Source organism: Gallus gallus, chromosome 11, assembly GCF_016699485.2.
Source record: "Gallus gallus isolate bGalGal1 chromosome 11, bGalGal1.mat.broiler.GRCg7b, whole genome shotgun sequence".
NCBI classification, from domain to species: Eukaryota; Metazoa; Chordata; class Aves; order Galliformes; family Phasianidae; genus Gallus; species Gallus gallus.
Window position 1 is genome coordinate 649,617 of NC_052542.1, and position 24,964 is coordinate 674,580.

General features: G+C 51.1%; 1 protein-coding gene across 11 annotated transcripts in view; it reads left to right on the forward strand.

Annotated features, from left to right (window-relative positions):
* Nucleotides 1-24,964, forward strand: part of CPNE2 (copine 2) — a 40,988-nt gene that overhangs the window by 2,422 nt on the left and 13,602 nt on the right. For 7 of the 11 annotated variants that reach the window (XM_040707034.2, XM_040707035.2, XM_040707037.2 and 4 more), the window contains exons 2-8: nt 5,516-5,715; nt 11,981-12,160; nt 14,743-14,817; nt 18,119-18,190; nt 21,304-21,387; nt 22,979-23,068; nt 23,410-23,508. In XM_040707034.2, the coding sequence (XP_040562968.2) occupies nt 5,516-5,715; nt 11,981-12,160; nt 14,743-14,817; nt 18,119-18,190; nt 21,304-21,387; nt 22,979-23,068; nt 23,410-23,508 (800 nt within the window). Of the gene's footprint in view, nt 1-900; nt 950-2,947; nt 5,200-5,515; nt 5,716-11,980; nt 12,161-14,742; nt 14,818-18,118; nt 18,191-21,303; nt 21,388-22,978; nt 23,069-23,409; nt 23,509-24,964 lie in introns of those variants that run through there. The other 4 variants (XM_046899400.1, XM_046899404.1, XM_046899402.1 and 1 more) reach the window with 2 other exon arrangements.

Here is a 24,964-nt window from a genome sequence, read left to right on the forward strand (position 1 = left end):
GTCCGCCCGCTGCTTTTTCTGGGCCTTCGGGACCGGGCAGATTTCCTGGGCTTTCCATCGAGCACGAGATTCCAGAAGCTGAGGGTTTAGGAGGAAGCGTCGGGGCTTGTGTTACAGATGGGAACAAATCAGGGCTGGGAACACAAGTTTTGCTGTTAAATGACACGTCCAGCGCTGCACAACCATTTAAAGCAAGTTTTACGTTCCCTCCGTTGGCTTCTAAAGGTGTTGGAAAGGAGCTGTGAATCCACCAGGCTTAACTCCCCTTACAAGCGGTGTTGGGGCTTTGTGTCCCTGCTGCACAAAACCCCATCAGGGTGAAGCTTTGTGCCAGCTGGGCCGTGGAGAGGAAATCATTCAGGAGGAGGTGGGCTCTGAGAGATGATGTTTTCTGTCTGCGTGCACTGTGAGGCTGAGCACCAACTGCAGGGGTGTCAGCAGTGCCTCCTCCATCTCTGCCCTCCTGCTCGGTTTCTGTCCCCCAGCACCATTGTGGCTTGGTGTCAGCGTGCCGGTGTGAATGAGTGTTGCACAAAACTTAATTAGTGCTTATTTATAGCATTGGGCTTTGAAGTTCTGGCTGCTCAGCAAGCCCAGTGCATGCCCCGGCTGGCTTACGATGACCCTAATGGATGTGGGCTGGGGATTGTGATGGGATGCGTTGTTTATAGGGTGGTGGAAGCCCTGGTTCCTGCCCCAGAACCAGCCCTGCTTCCTGCTGCTGCTGGAGGCTTACTGGGAAACCCCTCTCTGCCAAGCCCTGCCCCTGCATGGGGTGGAGGGGCCCGGGGGCTGCAGGTGTGTAGCAACATTGGAAAATGCTTAAGGATATTTCTCATTGCTAAAGTGATTTTTTTAATTATTTTTCCCCCCCTTCTGCTTTGTGTCGGCTGGAAATAGGAATTCAATTACAATTCGGAAAAGGAGAATTTGGGGTTTAATATATTAGGTAAGCCTCTTCATAAGCCTGTATACACTAAGCGTGCTGGGGATGGAAGGGACAAATAGTTTCCACCTCATACCTCTGTGAGGGTGGGAAGGCATCGGTGCAGCTGCTGTCCTTCCTGGTGGCACCTCCTGCCTCCTTGCACCCGAGAACCCCAGCCCTGGGATCTGTCTTCAGCATTCACTTCTCGATAAATGCAGCCTGCTGAGGGTTTGGTGCCATTACCAGCATTCACAGTGACATCACGATATTTTCTGCCCTAAATCACAGAGTTCCCTAAAGTGAGCCTGAGTGGAAGCATGTATTCAAATGAAAATGTGTGGTTGTGGTTGTTGTGGTGTGTACCAGCCAAACGTGCTTGTGCGTGGCAGTGGGCCTGGTTGGAGGGTGCTCTTGGGTTGTGACATGATCCTTCGTTGTGAGCCGATTCCTCTCCTGCTGTCCATGTGTGGTGGTGGCAGAGAGGCAGCTGGAGGTGTTGTTTCTGTGCTTGACATCTGCCACAGCTCTGGGCTGGGCTACTGGGTCAGTTCTGGGGTGGCTGTGGATAAAGCGAGTCTGGCTGTGCTCGAGGGCACGACGTGGGGTTGGCTGCTCCCATCTGCCTACCTTCAGAGCATCTCTCCTGGCTCCAGCTGCTGCCATCCCGTCGCCTTCACCCATCCCTCAGCAGGGTTGTGCAGCTCAGCAGCACTTGTCCTCAGGGCTGGAGAAGCTCCTCAGGGCCCAGAGCCCAAACCCCAGCTCCTGCTTGTCCGAGCTCAGATGCAGGTTAGTGAGTTATTCTCTGTTATCCCTCTGGAGGCGGCTTCTGCTGGGTTAAGCTTTCCCTACATGGGGAACCTGGGCAGCCCATTCTAGTGCCTCATCACTCTTTCTGAGCAGAAATTGTTCCAAATATCCATCCTGAAGGGACAGCCCAGCCCTCCGTTTGCTCTGTGGTGCACGCAGACCCACCTGGGCCGTTCCAGGAGCAGGGAACAAGCAGGAGAAGATCCTTTCTCTGGAGGGGTTTTGGGGGAAAAAAAGTGGTGGAAATAGTCAAACTATGGCCCGGCCAAGCGGTTGTAGGGACAATTTCCATCAGGCTGTGTTTGTCTGGGAGATGACACGTTCATGTATCGAGCTGTTACAGACACCAGGTGCAGGCTGGTGAGTCCTCCGCGATGCCTGGGTGAGGCTGCATGGCAAACGCTTTGCTTTGCTTTGCAAAATAATCCTGGCTGTGACCATGTTTGTTTACAGAAGGGAGCTCAGAGGTGTCCTCTGTGTGAACCCAGAACTACCTGCCTGGCTGCCATCTCTGCTGTTCTCTGCTTCTTCACTTGTAGGAGGCTGTAGTGGGTAAATTGAGTCAGGGCTGCTGTGCTGTCCTGCAGGGATCGGTGCTCTTCCCCAGGAAAAGAGGAGGCTTCTGTTCTCTATGACAAGAAGAATGTTGATTTCTTCTTTCCCACGGAGAGGAAATCACTGAAATCCAAGGGTGCTGCTAATAGTAAAAGAGCCCCCCATGTTTCGTTTGCATCGCATCAGAGCCCGCTGTACCGCTCTAGGCTCTGTGCTCACCCTCCCTCCCAATGAGGGGCTGTTATTGTTCTGCTTCCCTAAAAACTGCGCATCTGTTTCCTTTTGTAACGTAAACTCTGACCCCCTGTCCGAGTTTGGGCGGTTTGTTTTCTCTTTCGCTTTTCTTTTTTCCTGTTAGTGCTGAAAATGTGGCCAGGGAGATGTGCTGCTTGCTGGGCTTCTCTGAGGGACGGAGGAGGAGGAGGAGGAAGAAAGAGGGAGAAGGAGATAGGAGGGAAGGAATGGGAGGAGGAGAAGGAGAGGGAGAGAGAGAGAGAAGAAAGAGGGGAAGAGAGGAGGAGAGGGAGGAAGAAGGATGGAGAAGAGGAAGGGAGAGAGAGAAAGGAGAGAGAGGATGAAGGAAGGAGGAGGAGGAGAGGAAGGAAGAGAGGAGGAGTGGGAGGGGAGGAGGGGAAGGAAAGCAGAGAGGAGGAGGGGGAGGAGGAGAAGGAATTGCTGGATTGCTGGAGTTGTACGAACCCACAAAGGGTCTGGGAAACGCATCTCTCTACCCTATGCTTAGGACTGGTCATCAGGCATCTGCTGTGGGCAGCGTTGGATGTCAGAGAGATGCCCTGGCGTGTTCCTGGGTGTGATGTGGGGGTAAGGGGACGGGACAGATGTGCACCCTGCTGCCCAGGCCTACTCTGTGGGGAGCTGGGCGTGCATTAGGGAACCACGTGGCAGCACAATGAGCACGAAGCTGGCAGCTGTGATTATACGTTGGGAGAATATTTGGCTGCGGGTGCCAAGTGAGTCGGAGGACTTCATTTAGGGCGGTGAATGCGGAGAGATGAGAACAAAAAAAGAGGAGAGACTGGAATATAGATATGGAGAGCCAGCTCCGAGCTCCAGGCATCCCATCACCCTGGGGGAAGGTAGTGGATGTGTGCCGTCACCTGGCCCAGGGACGTGTCTGCAAGAGGGGTGACACAGGTGGCCAAGACCTCTTTTGGGCATCTCCATCCTTTTGCCTTCCTGGAGAGTTTTTTTACTGGGCACCCCTGCGACACAATGGGAAGGATGGAGAGGTCAGCGTCCCAGTCCCTGATTTCAGGCACCGGGAACTGATGGCCACTGCTCCCCTTCCCCATGGGTCCTTAGGCCACGAGCTCCCGGAGGAGTGGCAGGGCCGGAGTGCAGGCAGTGTGCAACACACTCAGATGTTCTGGTGCCAGCCAGCCCTGGGAAAAAGCTTTTTCCAGTGAGTCATTTGCTGCCTCTGCTCTGTGTGAGGCAGTGATGAGATCTGGGGGAAGGGGAGAGATGGAAAAATGCAACCCAGATCTCCCTGCTCTAGCAGGACCCCGTCCATGCCAGCACAGCTGCCCTGCGTGTGCTTGTTGAAGGCAGCACCAGCATCAGACAGCAGCAGAAATAGAACAGGCCTGGCTATTTTAAGACATAGATTGCATGATCTGGGTGTTAAAATCAAAAAAATCTTTATTTTAGCTGCAACTGGCAGCATGGGCTCGGAGAGGAGCAGGCAGGTGGTGCCTGCGGGCAGCCGGGCTGTGAGGCAGAGGGGCCGGGAGGTCTTCTTTTGCCCTTTTTGATGCTGTTTGAAGAACCAGCGGGTGTTTCCTCTCGAGGATACGGCAGCAGGGTTCCTCACCTGCGCTTCATTTCTCCTTGCTGGAAACTGGGAGCGGTGGTGTTCAGTTGGATGAGCGTTGGGTAGTGATGCAGAGGGGTTAAAGTCTGGGTGGATAGGAGCAGCCAAGCCTGTTCCCCTCCTTCCCCTCACCATGCAGCAGTGGCCTCCCTGCTCCATCTCCAGCAGCAGCACAGCTCCCAGCAGCGGAGCATGGGCGCCTGCTGACACTTGTGCCCAGGCAGAACAAACAACTGATGCTAATTAATTGGGATTTCCATGCCAAACAGATGGTTTATCAGGGGGAGGAAGATGATGTTTGGGGTTCTGAGATAATGTGGATGAGCCAGGAGCGAAGGAGGGCTATTGGAGATAGGTACTGAACCAGCCAATGGGCAGAGCTGTCTCTCCGATAGCAACCCCAGCCATAAAAGTTTATTAGTTTAACTCAGTCTGAAAATGCTTCTTCCTCTCTTTCCCTCATCCCTTTCCTCTCTTCCCTCTTTTCTGTCAGAGACGTTTTATGTTTGTTGCAAGTGGACTGCACAGCAGAAAGCAAAACTGCCTTGTGGGAGGTGGATGGGATTGTCGCATAATAATGGTATAAAGTTCACGTTTATCTCTGTACCACAGCTTTGATTGCAGGCTTCTGGTAAGCTCTTAGAACAGATGAGATCTTATCAGGCCCTGTAACTCACCCCGTGCACCCGGTCATATGGCAGTTGTCACATCAGCCTTGCTCTTCTCTCAGGGATCCCTTTCCCTGCGAATCCAGCTCACTGCTCAGCTGGGAGGCCTTTCTCACCAGCCCACAGCCGCAGGGTTTGTGTACCCAAGGCGTGGGGAGGCTGCTCAGTGCCTGGATGACACGGAGGTGGGGCATACACGAGGGGACTCTTTCCCTGCTGCAGTGCAGTGAACTTGCTCCAGCACATGCTCGTTAGATGAGCTCAGTCTCCTCTCGCCCTAATATTGGCTGGTTCTCTGCTTCCCTTCTCTTTCCATATTCCCTCTGCTCCACTCTTCATTCAGGATCCCTTGCCTATTGCTTTGCCTTGAGGTGCCGCAGCAGAAGCAAGGCAAGACAGTGAGGGTGAGGAGGGAGATCAGCAGCAATGAGATGTCCCATGAACAAACTTGTCCATAGGCAGAGGTGATGGCTGTGATAGCTGGACGTGCTGCTCTTTGCCAGCTCTTGTTTCTTCCTGCTCTCTTAGGGAGTGTACAGAGGACATCACCTTTCCTTTCAAACCTGCTGTTTGTGGAGCAAAGCCAGGGCATGCTGTAGTTGCAGTGGTGGGCTCCTGCTTGGGAACCCCACGTGGCTGCCATGAGAGCCTTTGGCTGTGTTTTCTGTTGCTACCTTTCTGCTTGCCCTGAGGTTTTCCTCTTCTCTCTGTGCCCCACAGACTGCCTGGAGCTGCTGCTGCTGCTGGAGTCCATGGCGTACACCGGGACCCCACCGCCAGCGGGGCCCATTGGCTCCCAGTACTGCGTGTGCAAAGTTGAGCTGTCCATCTGTGGCCAAAACCTGCTGGACAGGGATGTCACTTCCAAGTCTGACCCCTTCTGCGTCCTCTTCATGGAAGTCAATGGAAAATGGGTGGAGGTAAGTCTTGAAGCTGCATGATTTCTGTCTCCTATGGTTTGTCTCTGCAGATGTCCTAAATGATGCTTGTGTTTTGATCAGTGTTGAACATGGCTTGTATGTCCTGTGAAGGAAGCTTGAGTGGATTCCTTCATTATTGAGAACACTTGGAAACCACCTGGCCTCCTGTCTGGGCACCTCATGGGTGCAGACAGGCTTGGGACAGAGTAGCCCATGGCCTACGCACGTCCTGGCAGGGCTGGGCTCTGCATGGGCACGAGAGCCCAGGAGCTGACCAAGTCAAGGCAGGAGGTGTCACATAAACCATCCCTTCCCATGGATGTGTGCAAGAAAAGTTGTGTGATCAGAATTCCTTAAAAAGGAGAGATTCTGTGCCTTGCTTTGTTAACAAGTCCTCAAGGTAGATAACAAGAGAGGACAGACCCTAACTCCTAACCAGAGAAGAACCTCTGTGTTACTCATGGTTGGATCAAGCTGGATTAATGTTTATTCCACTGTCTTTATCTTTTCCTTCCCTCTGTGCTCAGTTTCCAGCCAGACTCTGGCACAGGAGTCCTGTGATAAGGGCTTTCATAAGGTGCTTTTAACAGCAAGCCATAAATACTCAAATGAGCTTGGTAACTGGGATCTGTGGGAGCTTTCAAGCTCCCTGAAGTTCTGCAGGTCATGTTGTCATCACACTGTCTCGGGGATGTCACGGCATCCCCTTGAAGGTACAGCAGAGCAAGGTGTTGGGTTTGGGCTTTTTTACACTGAAACAAGAGCTTCTTGGCAGCCTTAGGGCTGGAGCACTGTCTTATGAGGCAACTGGGATGTTTCAGAAGAAGAGTAGCTCAGGGGAGACCTCATCGCTCTCTGCAACCCCTGAAAGGGAGGTTGTGGTGAGGTGGGGTTTGGCTTCTGCTCCCAGGTAATGATGATAGGACAAGAGTGATGGCCTCAATTTGTACCAGGGGAGGTTTGGGTTGGATATTAGGAAAAACTTCTTGGATGGTGGGGAAGCAGTGGCACAGCGGCCCAGGGAGGTGGGGGAGTCACCATGCCTGGAGGTGGTCAGGAGCCATGGAGATGTGGCACTGAGAGACGTGGTCAGTGGGCATGGTGGGGCTGGGCTGGGGTTGGACTAGATGATCTTAAAGTCTTTCCCAACCTTTATGATTCTATGGAAGGCACTTCATCACTTCCACATGAAGCTTGTAGAGGTATGTTCCAGGAGGAGGCAGTAATGAAGTTGTACTTCTGGAGGGGTCTCTTCTGCAAGGAGGAGCTGAACTTGACCTCCTTCGGCAGAGGTGGAAACCTCTCCACCATCCCAAGGCTGTGCATGAGCACCTGGTTCTTCCATCATTCCTTGCTGTTTTGTGCAGACTGGTTTAATGACAGCAGGCTAGGCTTAATTGCAGAGCTTGAAATAATCCAGGCAAGGCGTGTGGTGGGCCTGAAGTCATCTTGCCGTGTGTGAACTGGTCCGGTAGTTCTTTCTCGGTGTGCAGTTATCTGGAAGCACTTTAGGTCTGGGTGTCTGCAACACTGATCCCATGGAACAGCGAGGCATTGCGATGTCCTGCTTGGAATAAGATGTATTTTGGAGTGAGCAGAGAGAAGCTGTTCCTTGGATCCCAGGTCTTTTGTAGAGCTCTTCCTTAGGTTTCACTTGAAAAGTTGCTTTCTAAGGGACAGGACTGTGCTGGGTCAAGGTCTGGGAAGTCAGTCATGTGGAGCACGGCAGTCCAGGGCTGCTTGTTAGGAGTGCCTGGGTCCTCCTCTACTCTCAGACTGGTTTTGGAATGAGGTATATGTGAAGCAGAGCAGGAACTCCTAAGGGTGGTTTTCGTGGTGCTTTATTGACTGTTCAGCACATCACATGCAGAAACTGTAGTTGTCATTCCCTTCTGCAGCAGTCCTTGTAGGACAGAGTGTTGTCTGTGATTGAATGAGTGGCTTGAATTCAAACCTGTCTGTGCATGAACATTTTGCTCTGTGCTAGAAAATACCTTTTGTCTGTAGAAGGAAAGACTCTGAGCTAAAATGCCTGTGGAAAAACGTGGATTTCATCTTGTAAGTGCAATTGGAGTTAAGTAGTGTAAGGGTTCTTTGGTTTGTCCAGGAGGGAGCGGATAAGTAGTGCCTTGGTTTGTGATAGACGGACGCAGCGCTGGTCAGCTCAATGCAAAATGAGCAGCTGAGGGGCATTAAATCACCCCAGTTCCCAGGAAATTAGGTGGTCTCTTTTTCTGATACCTGGATTTATGGGGCAGCCTGAGCACTTGGCCAGGAAATGGTGAATCAATGGGCTCAGCCTTCCTGCAGCTGATCTCCATGTCACGGGCAGGGTGTAAGGACAGACCTCACTTTTGCCACGTTCTGTAATTAACTTTGCTCAGCAGCAGCCTGGATGAAACTGATGAGCTTTCCAGTCTTGATAGGTGTCATCTCTTCGACCTGACTTTGCTTTTCAGGAATTCCTCTCTTGCTGTCAGTAACGTCTCAGTCCAGTAGTTTTGATTCCAAAGCTTTTTTTTTTTTTTACAATGCAAGTTTTGTTTTTTTCCCCTTTTGCTATTTTTATAGCTGTCTAATTGACAAAATAGGTGCTCCAGCAGCAGATTGCTCCATGTTCTGCTGCCGTGCTTTCAACAGAGGTCAGTGCGTGACCCAAGCTGCAGACGTGTGGAGCATTCTGTGGGCACAGCCAGCACCCAAGCCTTCCTGTGTCCCTGCGTTGTGGTAGCACGGTGGTGCCAGCATCTGTGCCTGGGTGGTGGGGCTGCTTCTTCCAGCTGTCCTATTTGTTCCCAAATACAATTATTTTGTCTCACTGAGCTGAAGAGGAATTAAAAAAAAAAAAAATGGTCATGAATCAGCCTTGGAGGGGGTGGGAGAGGGAGAGACAAAAAGCACAGGCCCAGAAATGACATAAAGATGGGCAGTATGTCAGTGTTCTGCCTGATGACATCATGTTGTAGGAGCCAGGACAGACCTGGCCTGTGACTCAGCTGTGCCCTCACTTTTGTGCCACTCTGAGTCACCCCTCCTGAGCCTGGACAGTCCTCATCTCCCACGCTGCTCAGCTCAAGAAGGGTATGGAGGCCAGCAGCTGTTGACCTGGGGCTCCTAGGATGTCTGTGCTCCCAAATGGTGTCCATCCCATGTTCCCTGCCCCTTGGAAGAGCATCTCCCAGGTGACGGACAGTACTGAACGTCTCCAGCAAACCTCCGATCAGAAACTGGAGGACTCTGGCTGCATTTGTTTACCACAAGGGTTGCCAATGGAGAAAGTTCCCTGGGTTTGTGCTTGCTTTGTAGGATCGAGGCTCTTGTCTGAAGACAAGTCTTCAGTTACCCTGGTTGCCTTTTCAAAACCCTCGTGCTTTTCTGCTGCTGGGATGCAGAGCCAGCCTTGCATTTTGCAAGGCACGTGGTTGTGTTGAGAGCTCAGGGGAGGCAGGGGCCAATGGCATATTTATTTCCTGGTGTGAAAAGCCCTCATACAGAACGGTCACCAGCAAGGTGGAAGGTAAAGAGCTGCACCAAGATGAAGACTGAAATACGTGTGTAGCAAGCAGCCGAGGTTTGTGATTTAGTTGTGCTTCACACTGGCAGTATACAGGTGATGAAACACTTGGCCATCGGGGTGCTGAAGGAAGCCCCCTCACTCTGGGGGTGAACTCGGGACATGTTGACGAGGCCAAGTGCAAGGTCCTGCACCTGGGTCATGGCCATCCCCAGAATCGCTGCAGACTGAGTGGTGAATGGGTCAAGAATAGCCCTGCAGAGAATGCCTTGGGGATGCTGATGGGTGAAGATCAGGATGTGAGCCATCGATGTGTGCTTGCAGCCCAGAAAGTTAACCATATCCTGGGCTTCATCAGAAGAAGCATGAGCAGCAGGTCGAGGGAGGGGATTCTCCTCTTCTACTCCGCTGTTGTGAGGCCCCACCTGCAGTGCTGCATTTGCCCTATAGCATCCCAGACTTGTCTCTAGCCTTGCTGCAGAGGCATTTTGGATAACAGCGGGGCAGGTGGAAGCATAGGCAGCCTGCTGCCCCTTCTCAGCTGGCTGTTAACCCAAAGGGCAGGTGGCTGTCTGATGTGAGCTCACTTTTCATCCTGCTTTGACTTGTTCCCAGGCTCAGGGTACATGAAAGGAGCTCAGATCCATTCCTGTTGCCTGCATAGTCTCATCGGCTGGGCTTCAAAGGGGATTTGTATGTGTTGTGCTGTTCAGATAAGGTAGAGCTCACTGATGGCTGCTGCTCCTGGTCTGCCAGGAGCATCTCTCTGAGCAGGCATTTGGGTCCTTGAGTACAGGTGGTGGCTGGGAGGGAAGGATCCGTGTGAAGCTGTGTTGCCCCAGTTGGTGCACAGCCCATTCGTGTTGGTTTAGTTGATTCCCATCTCCCCAGAGGGTACAGCAGGTGGCTATTTCAAGAGTACAGCATTTACTTCAGTCTTCCCCTGGCAATTAAAACCGACTAAATGACCAACTTTAAAAGTACTACGATGGTGTATATATAACAAACTTAACCACGTTTCCACTTAGTCCCTCCAGATTATCTCTTGTCTGAATGAGTTTCATTGGGACTATGAGACTGTGCTTTTTTTTTTTCTTTTTTTTCCTTCCTGCTGTGATGTGTTTATTTCTGGCTCTGCTGCTCTGGCAGGCATCCATCTGCCCTGCAGTCCATGGTGTCAGCACAGGAGCTGCTTGCTACAGACGAGTTGCCATGCGGTCTAGGTTGTGTCTTGCAAAGATCTGAGTGCTGGCTCCCCTTGTTCATTTCAGGGCAGGCTGGTGGCCCTTTGCTGCTCCCAGGGCTTAGGGAGCCAGCAGTCTGGTCATGGGATGGTTGTGACCACCACGGTGCTGGTGCAGGAGGGTTTCGGAGGCTTTGGAGGAGTGCACTGTGAGCATCCATCAGCCTTCACCTGCTGCCTTCTCTGCAGGGTGCTGCTTCCTGGTTATCTCTCTCTGGAAAGTCCTCTTGGAGAGCAGTGCCAAGTGTTTCCCATGGCAGCAGGTGCATGTGGACATGAAGCCCATGTGTCTGATGGTTAATTACATATCTCAGGCTTGCAGTGTGTCCAAGCCAGGGCTGCTGCTGCAACCTCTGCCTCAACTGTTGAAACATCAGAGAAGAGCAGAACATAGTAGTAAGAGATCCTGCCAACTCCAGCTCTACCAGAAAACATAAGCTGAGGGGAGCTCTCTTTCTTCACAAGGGAGTATCCAAACTCCAGGTTTTATAGCAGCAGTGACAGAATGTTGAGGGTTTTTTGTGACAGAATGTTGAGGGTTTTTTGTGCTGTCTTTGCACTTTGGAGCCTTGAGTCTGTGCATGTTGAGGCCATCTCATTAACAAAATGAGGCTGGGGCAAAGGTGGATGTGCTCAGCACATTGTTTTAAGGCAACAGCCGGAGCTGGGATGAGTTGTGTCTCCAGCTGGCCAAGCTCTAGGCTGCTGGAAGACCCACTTCAGAGCTGGGAGATTCCCATTTGGACCCACCTCACATCTCTCCTCTGCTGGGCTCAATGTAATCCCCATTCTGTTTGTACCAAGGAAGTTATAAAGATGCTCTATCTGACTGAGGGAGTTCCAGAGCTCTTTTGGATATCAGAGTCCACTGAAGCCCTGCCTCGTGCATCCTTCCAGCCTCTTGCTTCTGCTAGTGCTTGGTGAAACCCATGAAAAATGGACCATGGTGATTTGGTGATTTAAGTTTTTTTTTTTTTCCATGAAAGGCCAAGAAAGAGGAAACCACATGAATGTCTTGTTATGAGGTCTAGAAGGAAATGCTAGAGGATTACTCTTCTGAGTTGTGACACTTTTTTTCACATGTTTTTGCTGTTAGCTGTGTGGCCTGAAAGAAATAGCTTCGGTTGACTTTGAAAGCATTACAGCTGTGAGTCTGATGGGCAGAGGACCAGAGCAGCAGGTGGGAGGTGTGAGGACATCAGCTCAAGGGGCATTCTGTGTCCTGGAGAGCAAGTGTCAGAAGCTGATGCAGAGGCTGTGGCTTCAGTAAGCTTTGAGCCCACCCCAAGCCCTGGCACCCTGTCCTCAGGGATGTAGCTCTCTGTTAAATGCATCCCACCTTGCATGCATTTAGGGTTGTATCTGCTGCATGCCTGTTGCTCTCATGCTCTGTTGGCCACCACAGGGCTTCTAGTTGTCAGGGCTCCAGCTGCAGTCAGAGAAGAGACGTTGCAGTGACAAAGATGCAAAGTACGGATGTCTGATTGCCCATTTTTTTGTCTTTGCAGCTCGACAGGACAGAGACAGCTGTGAACAATCTCAACCCAGCCTTCTCCAAGAAGTTTGTTGTTGACTACCACTTTGAAGAAGTGCAGAAGCTCAAGTTTGCCCTGTTTGACCAGGACAAGTCGAGCACGCAGCTGTATGAGCATGACTTCCTTGGCGAGTTCTCTTGCACGCTGGGCACGGTGAGTCTCTGATGTCCTGTCCCTGCAGCTTGCTGTTCTCCAGCTAAGGGATCCCAAATCACACCAGCCTCGGGGAAGTTGAAGGGGGCAGAGCTACTTCTCTTACCTGCTGTAAAGTTTGCTGGATTGTTCCTGGAGAAAAGTACTTTGAGTGCTTGTCACACTTCATCTCTTTGGGTTGAAGTGTTTCCTGCTAGGGCTGTTGGCTTCTTGCCCAATTCTGAGCTGGTCGTGGGGTGGGTTTCTGCTGTTGCCAAATCCCTGGGGAGATGCAGGTGGGCATTGCACCCATTTGTCTTAGACCCTTGTACTGGAAGGTGTTGGAGGTACCTGTTTGTCAGTAAGGGTTATAGTAATAGCCATGATGACCAATTTGGATTTGGACTTGAGAAACTTCCAGGTGTTTACAATTAGGATGCAGTGCACATCTACGTCTCGTTTTGTAGTAAGAATGATGTCTTTCTTCTGTTTGAGAATAAAGCATTTGAAAAACACACACACAATAACCTTGCTGTTGGGTAGTAAATCATGCCTCCTACTGTAGCATGTTGGTGCAGGAATGTGTCTTCTGCTCTTCCTGTGGAAAAGCTTTTGAGACAGATGTGATTTATAAGCCTTTGGAAGGTCTTTGCATTCACGAGCCCAGACCCTGTTAGAATTTGGCAGCCAAATTCTCCAAACTTCTTTGTCTTCTGAGCATGCTCTGACTCAGAGGCGAGAAATGAGGGAGATTTTTCCATTCTTTTTCAGCCTCCAGCTGCCCAGGACTGCTGTGGTACCTGGCATGAGCGCAGGGGCTGGGGAAAGCAGGCACTGTAGTAGGTGGGTTGGTATGGACAGCTGGCCCAATGCGTCCAAGAAGGCTGGTGAATGTGGTCACTTTATAACATACTATCTGGTACTGCATATGCCAAAGGGAGCTGAGTAACTTCGCTGTTGCCAAGTTGAGAGCTTGTCAGAAGAGCACTGACATTTACAGACTTCGAGGTTTAATGTCTGTGTTTTCAGAAGAGCTCTGTAATGACCTAATTCTGATCCTGCAGAAATTAAGAGACAGCCCAGGCTGTTGCTCAGTGGTTTAGGCCAAGCCATTCAGTATTTGTTCTGTTGTTGGCTGCAGCCACCTCTGGCACAGTTCAGCAGTGCTCGCTATGAAGGGCACAGTCTTGATGAACACTGTGAAAAGAGTTTGTGGACATGAGGAAACAGAGCTGAAGCCTCATCATGGCTCTGCAAGAGTATTGGGCTCTGCAGCCTCATCATGGAGAGAAGTGTTCTCTGTATGCACTAGGGAGGGGGGTGGAAGAGTCACCTCCTGCAGGGTTGGATATTGGGAAAAAGTTCTTAGGCAGAACAGTGCAGTGGCACAGCTTCCCAGGGAGGTGGGGGTGTCCCCATCCCTGGAGGTGCCCCAGAGCTGTGGGGATGTAGCACTGAGGAACGTGGGCAGTAGGCACGGTGGGATGGGTTGGGTTGGACTTGGGGGTCTGAGAGAGCTTTTCTGGCCTTAATGATTCTGTGATCCCAGAAGGTCCCAGAGGAGCACAGCTATTGCTGGGCCTGTGGAGGAGAGGGGTGGGACGGGGAGGACTCGTGGACTCAGCCATATTGCTGTGGGTTTTCTGAGGTCTGCTTCTTGTCTGGTGAGATGTTTCCATAGGCCCATCTGGTTGTTTTGAGGCACGAGCAGCTGTTGGAAGGGAAGGAGAGCAGGCTGGGGCAGCAGCAACCTGCCTTTGCTGAACCGCGCGCCCAGCACCTGACTTTCCAGTTCTGTGTTGCCATCAGAGCCCTGTCAGATTAGCTGGATTGTTTTATTGCAGCTAATTAGGTCTGTGGTGAGATTTAAAAAGATGGTTGGATCACTCGGAAGCCTGTAATGACCCCTGTGGCCAAGTGAAACCTTACAAGGGATCAAATTGCAGGCTGCAGGGTGTCCGTGGTTGCTACTTGTCAGGTTATGAAGAAATCTCATGCCACAGCAAGGCACAGACATCTAACCCTGTTATTTGGTGATTCCGGGGTGTTTTGGAGGCAAAGCTGCAGGGCATGGCTGGATTGAAGATCCCAGCACTACTGTGAGAGTCTCAGTGGGAAGGGGTTTTGCCTCAAAACTGCAAAAAGAGAGAGAAAAGCATTTCTGGAGAGCAATAGGAGGAATTCAGGTGCAGCTGGATAGCAAGAGCTAGAAGCTAAGCCATTTCATTATGGTTTTCTTCTAATTATTGTTTTCTGGCTGTGTGACATAGGACCAAAGAGTGGAGACAGAAGGATGGATGGGGCTGTGCTTTTAAACTGTAGCCCATAGGTTTGGAAGGGCTTGCTGGTAGGAATGGGAGAGGAGCACAGCTGGTTCCAGCAGGTTGCTGTGTGGGGCTCTGCAATCTGTGGGGAAAGCTCACAGGGTTCCTGGGCAGCAGCAGTGGCACTGACAGCATTGTGGCCATCTCTCAGTGTGGCGTCTTTCTTTTACCACTATGAATACTGAATGTGAATTGACTAACGTGAGCAATGATCAGTTGCTTATGAGTCTGCATTTGATCACATGACTTTATTTTCTTTTCTTTTCTTTTTTTTCCTAGATTGTCTCCAGCAAGAAAATAACAAGAACTCTCCTTTTGGGGAATGGCAAGCCAGCTGGGAAAGGGATGATAACGGTACAGCAACTCATTTACCTTACCCACAGAGTGTGTGAATGCAGATAATAGACTGCAGGTGATGCAGAACAACCATCAGGGCTGGGGTTGATGACCCTTTTTTCCCATGCCTCCCATTATCCTGCCCACCTTTGGTCTCTTTGGAGGACATTGTATTGCCCCGTCCCTGTCTGATGACTTCAGCCTGTGCTTTTGCCTCTGAGTGCTAAAATAAGAAATGCTAAACCTAGAGAAGAACAAAGTAAATATGTGCTGCTGTTTGTTATCTCCTACATGATGCCTGTTCAGACCTCCCTGTAGCAGCCAAAGGTAAAAGGGCCGATTCCTTTGCTGACAGTCAGTGGTTTTGTTTGTAGGAAGAGGATGAGAGTTCTGCCGTAGCAACAGGTCTCATAGCAACAGCCTCTGCTCCTGCTGCAGACCCCTTCGGGCAGTGGCGTTCCTGCTGTGGATCTATTTAGTGATTTTTATTTATTTTTTTTTGAAGAAGAGACTAAATTTAGGCTCATTTCCCCCATGCCGCATCTCCCATCCTTTTCGTTCATTTCTGCATTCCAGTTTATGTTTAACTTGCAGCAGAGCTGCAATGGTGTAGAAGAAGAGGCCAACAAGGAGTTAAACTGCAGGCAGGTCTACAAGCACCAGATGGGTCTAAAAACATTTTAAAAGACCAAGATCTGCCTGCTGCAAGGGCATCTCCCCTCGCTGTTTGCTCTAGAGACTGGGAAGATGCTGTTGGCTTTTCTCTCTTAATTGCTGCAGTTAATCTTTAAAGGCAAAAGGAGAAGCTGCATTGAAGCCTGCGGTGGCACCTGATGCTATGTGCCTTCCCCAGGAGTGGGCTCTTGCTGCCCCATTCCTGCCACTGGAGTGGGAAGAATTGGAGCAGTTGAAAAGTTTCCAGTCAAGTTCAGAGGTTCCCAGCTTTAAAGGAGGACGCTTCTGATCTGTCTCTAAAGCATCATCAGAACCAAGGGGGCTGGGATGTCTGCTTCTTTGCTTTGTGTGCTGGCAGCGTTGGGTCCTCACAGCCTGACACATTGCTGGAGCTTGTGCCCCAGGGTTAGTGCTGCCAGCACCAACAGGGACAGTCTTTTTTGTGCTCAGAGAATGTGGGGTTGAGAGCCAAACCCTGCCTTCCTCACTCACGCTCTGCCTTCCTCACCCACGGTCCCTTCAGTTTTATCCAGGTCTCCATTTTCTTAACTGCAACATGCAAATGTCATAGGGCTGAGTGCAACAGAAGTGCCTTGGCTGGAGTACTGGGATTGAGTGAAAGTCCTGAGGTTTGAAAGATGTGGAAAATCCCAAAGCGCCTCACTGTAGGAGTAAATCTTGAGGTCTTTACAAAGCAGTGGGGATGTTAGTTTCCATGGGGAGATGTCACCATGGTTTGTATGTGTGGCCCAGCTCTACCTTGGCCTCTGAAGAGCCCTAAATTGCAGGGACTCCAGGTGGGGTCTGCTGTGGTCTGCAAAGGTGATTTGTTTCCCTGCAGCTCCTGTTCCTCATGCCACTTTGACCACTGTGTATGTCCACCAAGGGCTGTGTGGAGAAGAAGAGTGATGCTGTGGTTTTGTTAAAGTACATAGGAAGCAATCCCCTTCTTTGAAGGCAATATCCTTAAATAAATCCAAACTTTTGGGGTAGGCAGCGAAGAGAGCCCTGTGAGGAGAGGTGTCCTTACGGGAGAGGCTGTGCCTGAGCAGATCCAAAGGCTGTGACTGCCTCACCATCTCTGCATGCTCCCCTGTGTCTGTCAGTGTGAATAGCCCCCTGATTGCTCGTTCTGCAGGAAATTGCCCCCTTGGCTTCACTGAGTTGTAGAAAGGCCCAGTAATTAGGCTGCCTGTGCAGTGAAGGGCAACCCAAGCCCCTGCTGTCCAGCGAAAGGCAGTTTGTCCGTGAGGGGAAAGGGAAGGAGACGGGAGGTGGAGAGCAGATGCTTGGGTAGGACACAGCCTGGAGAAGAAATGCAAGTGATTCAGAAAGCGACTGCTAACAGAAGTGAATAAATGTGGGGCTTTTGGGTTGGTTTTTTTTTTCTTTTTTTTTTTTGTTGTAAACATTTGCTTTCTTAAAATACCAGGAGACTCATTAGATGGTGTTCCAGACAAAACCAGCCTACTGGTCTTTGGCAGTCAAAGCCATTTGAGAGGGTGTGTGAGAAAAATCTTTGAAACTGAAGTAATGTGGGCTGCACTTGTGCCTGCTGCAGCCATCAGGAACTGCAGAGGTCTTCGTCCTTGGGCCATCTTGATGGGTAATGGTGGGTGAATGTGGCCCCACTCCAGGCAGCAGTGCTGCTGGGGTTGCCCCAAGGGCTGGGATGTGGGTGATGAGGTGGCACACTGTGGTGACAATATTTTGTAGCTCCTGCTTGCCCTTGACTTGGTCCTCGGCAGTGTCACCACGTTTTATACCACAACAGGGACACCTGGACATGCGCATGCACAGAAATGGCCGCATGAGACCAGCTCTGACGGATGCTTTGCTGGCAGCTCTGTGACTCTGAGTAGCCAGGCCTGATAGACATCAATTGTTCCAAGGCTGGGGGAAAGGCTGTGGTGTTGGATCTGATTTTGGCTCTGTTTTCTTAGCTCCCATTTTACTGTTGACTTTCCCAGGGATTTCATAGAATCATTACAGTTGGAAAAGAGCTCTGAGATCATCTAGCCCAACTGTCTGCTTGCCACCAGTGTTGCCCACTGCCCACGTCCATGAGTGCCACATCTCTACAGTTCTTGATCACCTCCAGGCATGGTGATTCCCCCCCATCCCTGGGCAGCTGTGCCAGTGCCTCACTGCTCTTTCTGAGTAGTTTTTCCTCATATCCAACCATTAATTGCCTTAGCACAACTTGAGGCCATTACCTCTCATCCTATAACTGTCAGCTGGGAGAAGAGGCCACCAACCCCCACCTCACCACAACCTCCTTCTGGGGATTTGTCCAGAGGTATGCAAGTTCCTTTCCCTTATCAAGCTTTTCCTACCACTCAGTGAGGAAGGAGAGGGGGAAGCAGAGGAAACGCCAGCTACCAGAGTGCCAGGAGCCCAGAGAACGAAGCAACACAGTTCTTGTCCAAAGCATTTGTTGATTGGCAAAGGCAAAATTAGTTGAACTCTTCAATAGTGGGGTATTATGTACATTAAATCTTCAGAAACTTGAGAATAACCTTTGTAGGAGTTGCACAACTCCAGGATGTGCATCCTCACATTACGGGATTGTCCTCTGGGTTTTGGTTCAGTGTTCACTGACTTTTCATGCGAAAAATGAACACAGCTTCTCCTTGTCTTTCAGATAGCTGCCCAAGAGCTGTCAGACAACAGGGTGATTACTCTGAGTATGGCTGGCAGGAAACTGGATAAAAAGGTGAGTCATGATATGTCAGGAGGATGTAAATGTTAAACTTCTGTCTCTCGTAGGCTAGGGGATCTAAGGAGCTCTCTGCTTATGAGTACAGTGGTGTCATAAAGCTGTCTCTATGTAGAAAGCAGGAGGCTGGGGCTGGAGGTCCGGAGTCAGGTCCTGGCTGTGTCACACCCTGCTGGGTAAGCCCATGCCTCAGCTTCCCTGCTGTCAGGATGCGGAATTCTTCGTAAATGCACTTTTAGAAGGGAGGATTCTGTTTGATGCAGGACCTGTGTGCTATCATGTCTTAAATCTGGCTAAGAACATTGTTTTTGTTACTTCAGTGGCTGCTGTCTGGAAATGTCTCCTGACTAGGCTGACAGTTTTGATACCCCTCAATTCAGCATTTCAGAAGTGCTGATGAGTGCTCCTGGCTCGTTGCCTCTAGCTCTCCTTGAAACTGTGTGAGTGTTTGTTTATACGTCAAACAGGAGGGCCCATCTTTTCAGAGGAAGAAGCACCAATCTCATGGAGATAGATAATGCCTATTTTTGCTTTGGGTATGACATGCAGGATGACTGTAAGCCTTTCTGAACAAAGCAACCTGACCTTATTTACCAGGCAACCAGAACGATTCCTCTTAAACCAGTTCTGTTGCTAAGCGATCGATGTGTTTTTTTCTTTCCCTTTCTAGTGTCTCCAGAGCTTGTATTGTTGGTAGGATGGCTCTTGGTTTTCAAACCACGGTAAAGCATGCAGCCAGGCAAACTTGCTTTGTTCGGTCCCATTGTCCAAACCAGATGATTTATCCAAGTGTTTTTCCCAGCTGTTGGGGATGGCTTTTACTTTGCTTTTCCACCTATCCTATCTGCTACTCCACAGTGCAAGGAGCTGGATGCTCCTACTGGGACATCCCCAAGTAATTTCATTTCCTGAACGAGCTGGAAAACGTCTTCGAGCTGTTGACTTCTTCTAAGACGTGGCTGAGTCAGCCCCATGCATGTCAGTGAAGAAATCTCTGATGCAGCAGTTTTCTTCCCATGAAAAAGCCTCTGCCCTCTTGCAAGGCAAGGGATGAGATTTCCTTCAGGGTCCCTTTGTGGCCATGGCTGTTGTGAAGACCAGGGCCAAAGATCTGGTTCCTCACCTAACCTTGCTGTGATGCTGGTACCTCAGGCATATGCACGGTTGTTATACTGGCAACTTAACTGTTGTAATCACTTGCTCCAGGGACAGGGGTTTCCTTTCTAACCTGATTTTCAACCAGGTCCTTCTCCTAGGTTATGCAAAACTGAAATCTGGCGATATTCTTCCAACAAGTCATCATAGGTTGGTCTACTGTCCTTCAGACCCACAGTCAAAATACAGAAATTCAGCATCTGCCTGCAGTGCTATAGGCAGGCAGTTTGTGAGGTAGGCATAGTTGTGCTGGGCTGAGGACTGTGAATAATCTGTCTGGGTTTCCTTCCAGTTTATCAGTAGATGTAAGCAGAAAGTTCCTTGCTGTGCTTCTGCAGTTAGGAAGAGCTGGTGGGGTTTCCTTGCTGATTCCCCTGAGACAGAACACCACAGCAGTGCTCAGAGTCCTGCTGGTGCTCAGGGGGTGGTCATGTCGCTTCAGAGCAGAACGCAAATGAAAGTGGTCTCTGCACATGTGAAAGGAAACTGCAGGCATTCAAGGCAGGTTGGATGGGGCCCTGGGCAGCCTGATCTAGTCGGTGGCAGCCCTGTCCATGATGGGGTGGGAACTGGATGGGCTTTAAAGTCACTTTCAACCCAGCCATTCTATGATACACCTCACCCAAGCTGAGAATCTCTTACTGGCATCCATACTGCAGACCAGCCCTGTCCACAGTGTCCAGCCCAACGTTGAGACCTCTCTCAGACCAAAGGCAGATTCTCCTCCCCATCATGCACCCATGGTTTGTCTAGCGCTGCTCATTGCATGGCTTCAAACAGCGAGGCTTCACAGTGGGGGAATGTCAGCAGCAGAACCAGCCTGAGGCTTTTGTACCTTATGTCAGATCAGCTCTTGGTAGAGTAGTTAGAAAAGGAAGAATCTTGCAGAAGAGAAGGCTCAACCCCAGAGATCCCAGTCCCAGTAGCTCAGTTTCCACCTCCTGCCAGGCTTGCATGGGTGAGATGGTGGTGGTTTTGACATTTTAAAATAGCGATGTGCAATCCTGTGGCTTGGAAGCATCTCCCACCCTGCTTTGAATGGAGCGGGGCTGACCGGGCACTGCTTTAGAAGCACTAAAGGGTTTTCTGCTGGAGCCTGCGACCATCCCAGCTAGTGCCTCCTTGACTGAGGGACCCCCAGCATCCCCCAGTCCTGAGCATCCCCACTGTGTCCCCTGGAAACCAGAAGGATCCTCCGACCGTTTGAGGATTCAGGCAGCCACCTCCCTCTGGAGTTTCTCAGGAAACTCATTTGGAGCATTTTGGGTTGGGCTTGTTTTTATTGCAGCTTTTCTGAATGGGAGCAACGATCTCTTGCAAGCTCTGGGGTTCCTCTCGTCAGCCCTCCCATACTGCTCCAAGACCTCAGTCACCCCGTGCAGATGCCCAGCGGGGATGTGTGCTGTGTTTGCCATACAGCAGTGTCCTTTTATCAGGAGGATATCTAAGGAAAGCAAACACATGCTGGCTGAAGTCTGTGTATCTCAGAGGGTGTTGCATGATCTCTGTCAACACCCGTGCAGCTTGCTCCTTCAAGATTTGCTCAGCTCATGCTTTCCTGCTGTGTGTAGGAGGGTTTTTCCCCCCCCCCCAGACTCCTACATTTCATAATTCTGTTTGTGCTTTGAAGCTCTGGTTGTTTTTCTAGCCTAAACACAGCTGCCTCCCAGCTGGGGCTGTTTGTCGTGGCATTGGTGTCCAGAGAGTATGCAGGGGGGTGGGATCCACGAGCAAAGTCCCACAGGCACATGCCTGGGTGCAGGAAGGACATAACATGCTGTGAACACTGACAGGACCTGCAGGACCCACAGAGACACCATGGGAATCAGCTTCCCCATGGACCACTCATGCACTGATATACAGGAAAAGCAGGAGGAAGGAGGTGTCTTGGACCAGTGGCTGCTTGAGCAACTTGCAGATCCTTGTATAAGCTGTGTGCTGTTGTTCTTCCCCAGGACCTGTTTGGAAAGTCAGACCCCTTCTTGGAGTTCTATAAACCCGGTGACGATGGGAAATGGATGCTGGTCCACAGAACAGAGGTGAGCTACTGCAACACCGCGATCCTTAGCTCAGCTCCTTTTAAATGTAATGACGTTATCTCATAAAGCCCTGGTAAAGGGGGGTAGGATCCTGGGAGGTGGCTGAGGGTCTTGCTGGGTTTTCCTTTAAGCAGTGGGGCAGGGGAGAAAGTGTTAAGGCAGCCTCCCTAAGGTACTGCCCTCGTGCCAGACAAGCAGCTTCATGTTTTGAGATAGGATACAAAGAAAGTAAGTTCTCCATTCCTGCAGCTTCAGGTGCATGAATGTAATCAGGTGTTAGCCTGAGGCTGGCATTTATCATGTCAGGATGGAGGTGGCTGCAGGGAAGGGTTAGTGCTCTCCTTCCAGCCTGTTATTTAGGAGGAGCTGAGCCCAGCTGGCTGTGTGCAGTGAAGGAGCAGGAGCCTCGCACCGCCCACCCGTGGGACCCGGCGGCTGGCAGCATATGGGCTCCACTCCACACGCGTGCCTCCCTGCGTGGGCTCCCTGCTCTCCCAGCCTCCTGGAGGAGGTGTTTACAAATTCTCTGCTAAACTGTGCTCACAGTGTCAGGGTTTTTCCCAGTCTGTCAGTCTGTAATATAGAAGCCCATCGCAAGCCCCGCATGATTATTTGTCAGCTCTGTCCTGCAGTGGCAAGGACAGACATGCTCCTTGCCTGGCTGGGCTGCTCCTGGTCTCAACAGAAGGAGCTGATGGCTTTGGAGAGAGGAGAGGCAAAACTTCCTGTGTGTCCTGTGTGCCAGGGCTGTGGGTTTGTTCTGCAATGTAAACAAACACCAGTGAGAAGATTGGCGTAGGGTTGGCTCTGCCCCATGCATTCCTTGCACCTCCTGTAGCTCTGGCTGCAAAGCTCTACGGTCCTATTGAATGGGTCCTCTGCTGCAGGGATCCCTGTGTTTGCCTAGGCACAGAGTGACGTTGCTCAGTGGTCACCCCTTGTTTTTCTCTCCCTTTTCCTTTAAACCTCTGAGCCAGTCTGCTCATGTGATACCTGCAGTGGGTGCAGCCCCTTGGGGCAAGGAGGTGATGTTGAAGGGTGCAGTCTGTGCAAAGGAAGGGGCTGTAGGGGACATCCCATCATAGCACTGGCCTTTGCTCCTCCTCAGGTGGCTGCTTCATCAGGCTTGCTGCTGGTGCTTCATAGAGAATGCTGTCCTGCAAAGACTGTGCTTGAGCTGCTTGAAACCTCTGAGCTTTGTGTCCTGGACTGAGATTCACATCAGTCTCTCTCTTTGAGCAGGGCACCTTTGTGAAAGCATCTTCACGTGCCCTGCAAACACCTCCAATGTCTGCAGCACGTACAGCTTGCATTCTTTCAGTGCATGTCAAAAAGCATCAATTACATTTCTCCAGCTCGTGCAGCAGCTGTTATGCAGATAAGGCAAGGTCTGGATATATCGAGGGCTGCTCAGCTCTCCGTGGTGGTTGGGGTGTCCACCACTCCATCCAGATGGAAGTAGTGGGGCGGTAAGTGATAGGTGGGGTGAGGGATGAGGAGGACAGGTTTATATAGGAGGAAGCGCCCCCTGCTTCATGCCCGTGTCCTGTTTCACCCTTTGTAACAACATCCTTCTGTTCCCACCCCACAGGTGATCAAGTACACGCTGGACCCCATCTGGAAGCCATTCACTGTGCCTTTAGTGTCACTGTGTGATGGAGATGTGGAGAAGCTGATTAAGGTAACGACAACCCTTAAGGTAACGACAACCCTTCAGCTTCCTCTTGTGGCAGCCTACAACTTCCTTGCAGAGAAGTGGATCTCTGCTCTCTGGTGACAGCGACAGAGCCTGAGGGAATGGCATGGAGGTGTGTCAGGGAAGGGTCAGGGAAAGGTTCTGCACCAGAGAACGGTGGAGAACAGCTCCCTAGGGCAGTGGGCATGGCCCTGAGCTGCCAGAGCTCAGGGAGTTTTGGGGCACTCCTCTCAGACATAGGATTTGGGTGGTGCTGTGTGGAGCCAGGGGTTGGGCTCGGTGATCCTTGTGGGTCCCTTACAACTTGGGATGTTCTGTGATTCTAGGTCATGTGTTATGACTACGACAGCGATGGGGGACACGACTTCATTGGGGAGTTTCAGACCTCAGTGGCCAGGATGTGTGAAGCCCAAGATGCCTTTCCAGTAAGTGCCGACACGTTTTCTGGGCAGAATGGGGCAAGGGCAGTGGTGGCCATGTTGCTCCCTGGGGCTGGAGCTGGGTTTTGGTGCTTGCACTGAGACCTTCAGCCTGTGCTGGGGTGGCTCTGAGATGAAGAAGAGCTGCTTTTTCCTCCCATCTATGCCACAAATGACTCAGGTCACTGCTCTAGCTGAAATAGATGTTTGAGTTAGAGAGTATGAAGGCAGTCTTGTCTGAAAACCTAAGATTTGTGTGAAGCAGCATTTGAAGATGCCTCGTTGTCTGGGGGGGGGGGGGGGGGGGGGGGGGGGGGGGGGCAGTGGAGAGGGCGTTCCCTGCATGCCCGTGCTGCTGTGCATGACATGCCAGAGCACATGACTTGGGTGCAGCTGGGGACATCCCTTTGCTTCCTCCCCTCGCATGGCTTGGTTGTTGCCTTGCTTGTGTAAGCCTCAGTGCCTCGGGGAGCAGCATCTGGGCAGAGATGAGGGCTGCACCCAGAAAGGTCGGGCACTCTCCGTGCCCCGCACATCTGTGCTCCAGCTGCTGGGGGCTCTGGCTCCAAAGCAAGCAGTCTCAGTGCTGGGTACCACACGCCAGCATCCCTTCTCCCCGAGGCAGCTCCTCGTGACCTGTCTCTTCCTTTCATTTGGCCACGCTGATGTGGATAAATACAGAAACAGAAGCAGAGATGCTCTTACCGCAGAGCAGGCACTTCATGCTTGCAGATGGGAATGAGAAGATGAGAGCTTGAGTACCCTCTGCTGCTGTAGCATTGTTTCTCTTGCCTCAAGGCTCTGCTGTTTTCATGGCCTCCAGCCCATTGGACAGGAGGGTCGGTGAGGACCTCTGGCACCAATGTGGTTTTGGGGTCAGGTGGCCAGCAGTAAACCAGCAGCAAAATTTCCTATGCTTACCGCAAGGAGTTAGCCATGAATTCTCACCTCTGAGATCCAAAGGGAAAAAAACACTGCTTGCAATCCTCATTGTTGGTTTCTCCCATAAACACTCTCCAGCCTAAGGTCTCCTGCTCTGCGGAATCCCCCAGGGCCTGGCCACATTTCCTATCAGCTGGAGCTGCTCCCACCGTGGGCCCGTTGACATAATTCAGTTGCTTGCTTTCTGCCCTAGTGGATTTTTATTTTTGATTTTGCTTTTTTCTTGGGCATGCTGGTATTTGACCTATGCTGGGACACGAGATGGCTGAAATACTCAGCCAAATATGCCTTTTTTTTGTACGTGCTGCCAGAGCTGCAGTTTGGAGCCTGTTTGCAAGCAGCTCCGTCTGCTTTTGCTGGCTGGCTGGAAGCTGCTCAGCAATGCCTCTGCACTCCCCAGCCACGGTGGTCCTGTCAGAGCTGCTTGGAGGCAAAATAGGGGCACTGTAGGATTTAGGCACCCATTTGTCAGAGCTGACTCTTCCAGCCCGGGTGTGCCCAGCTGATCTCAGATTGATCC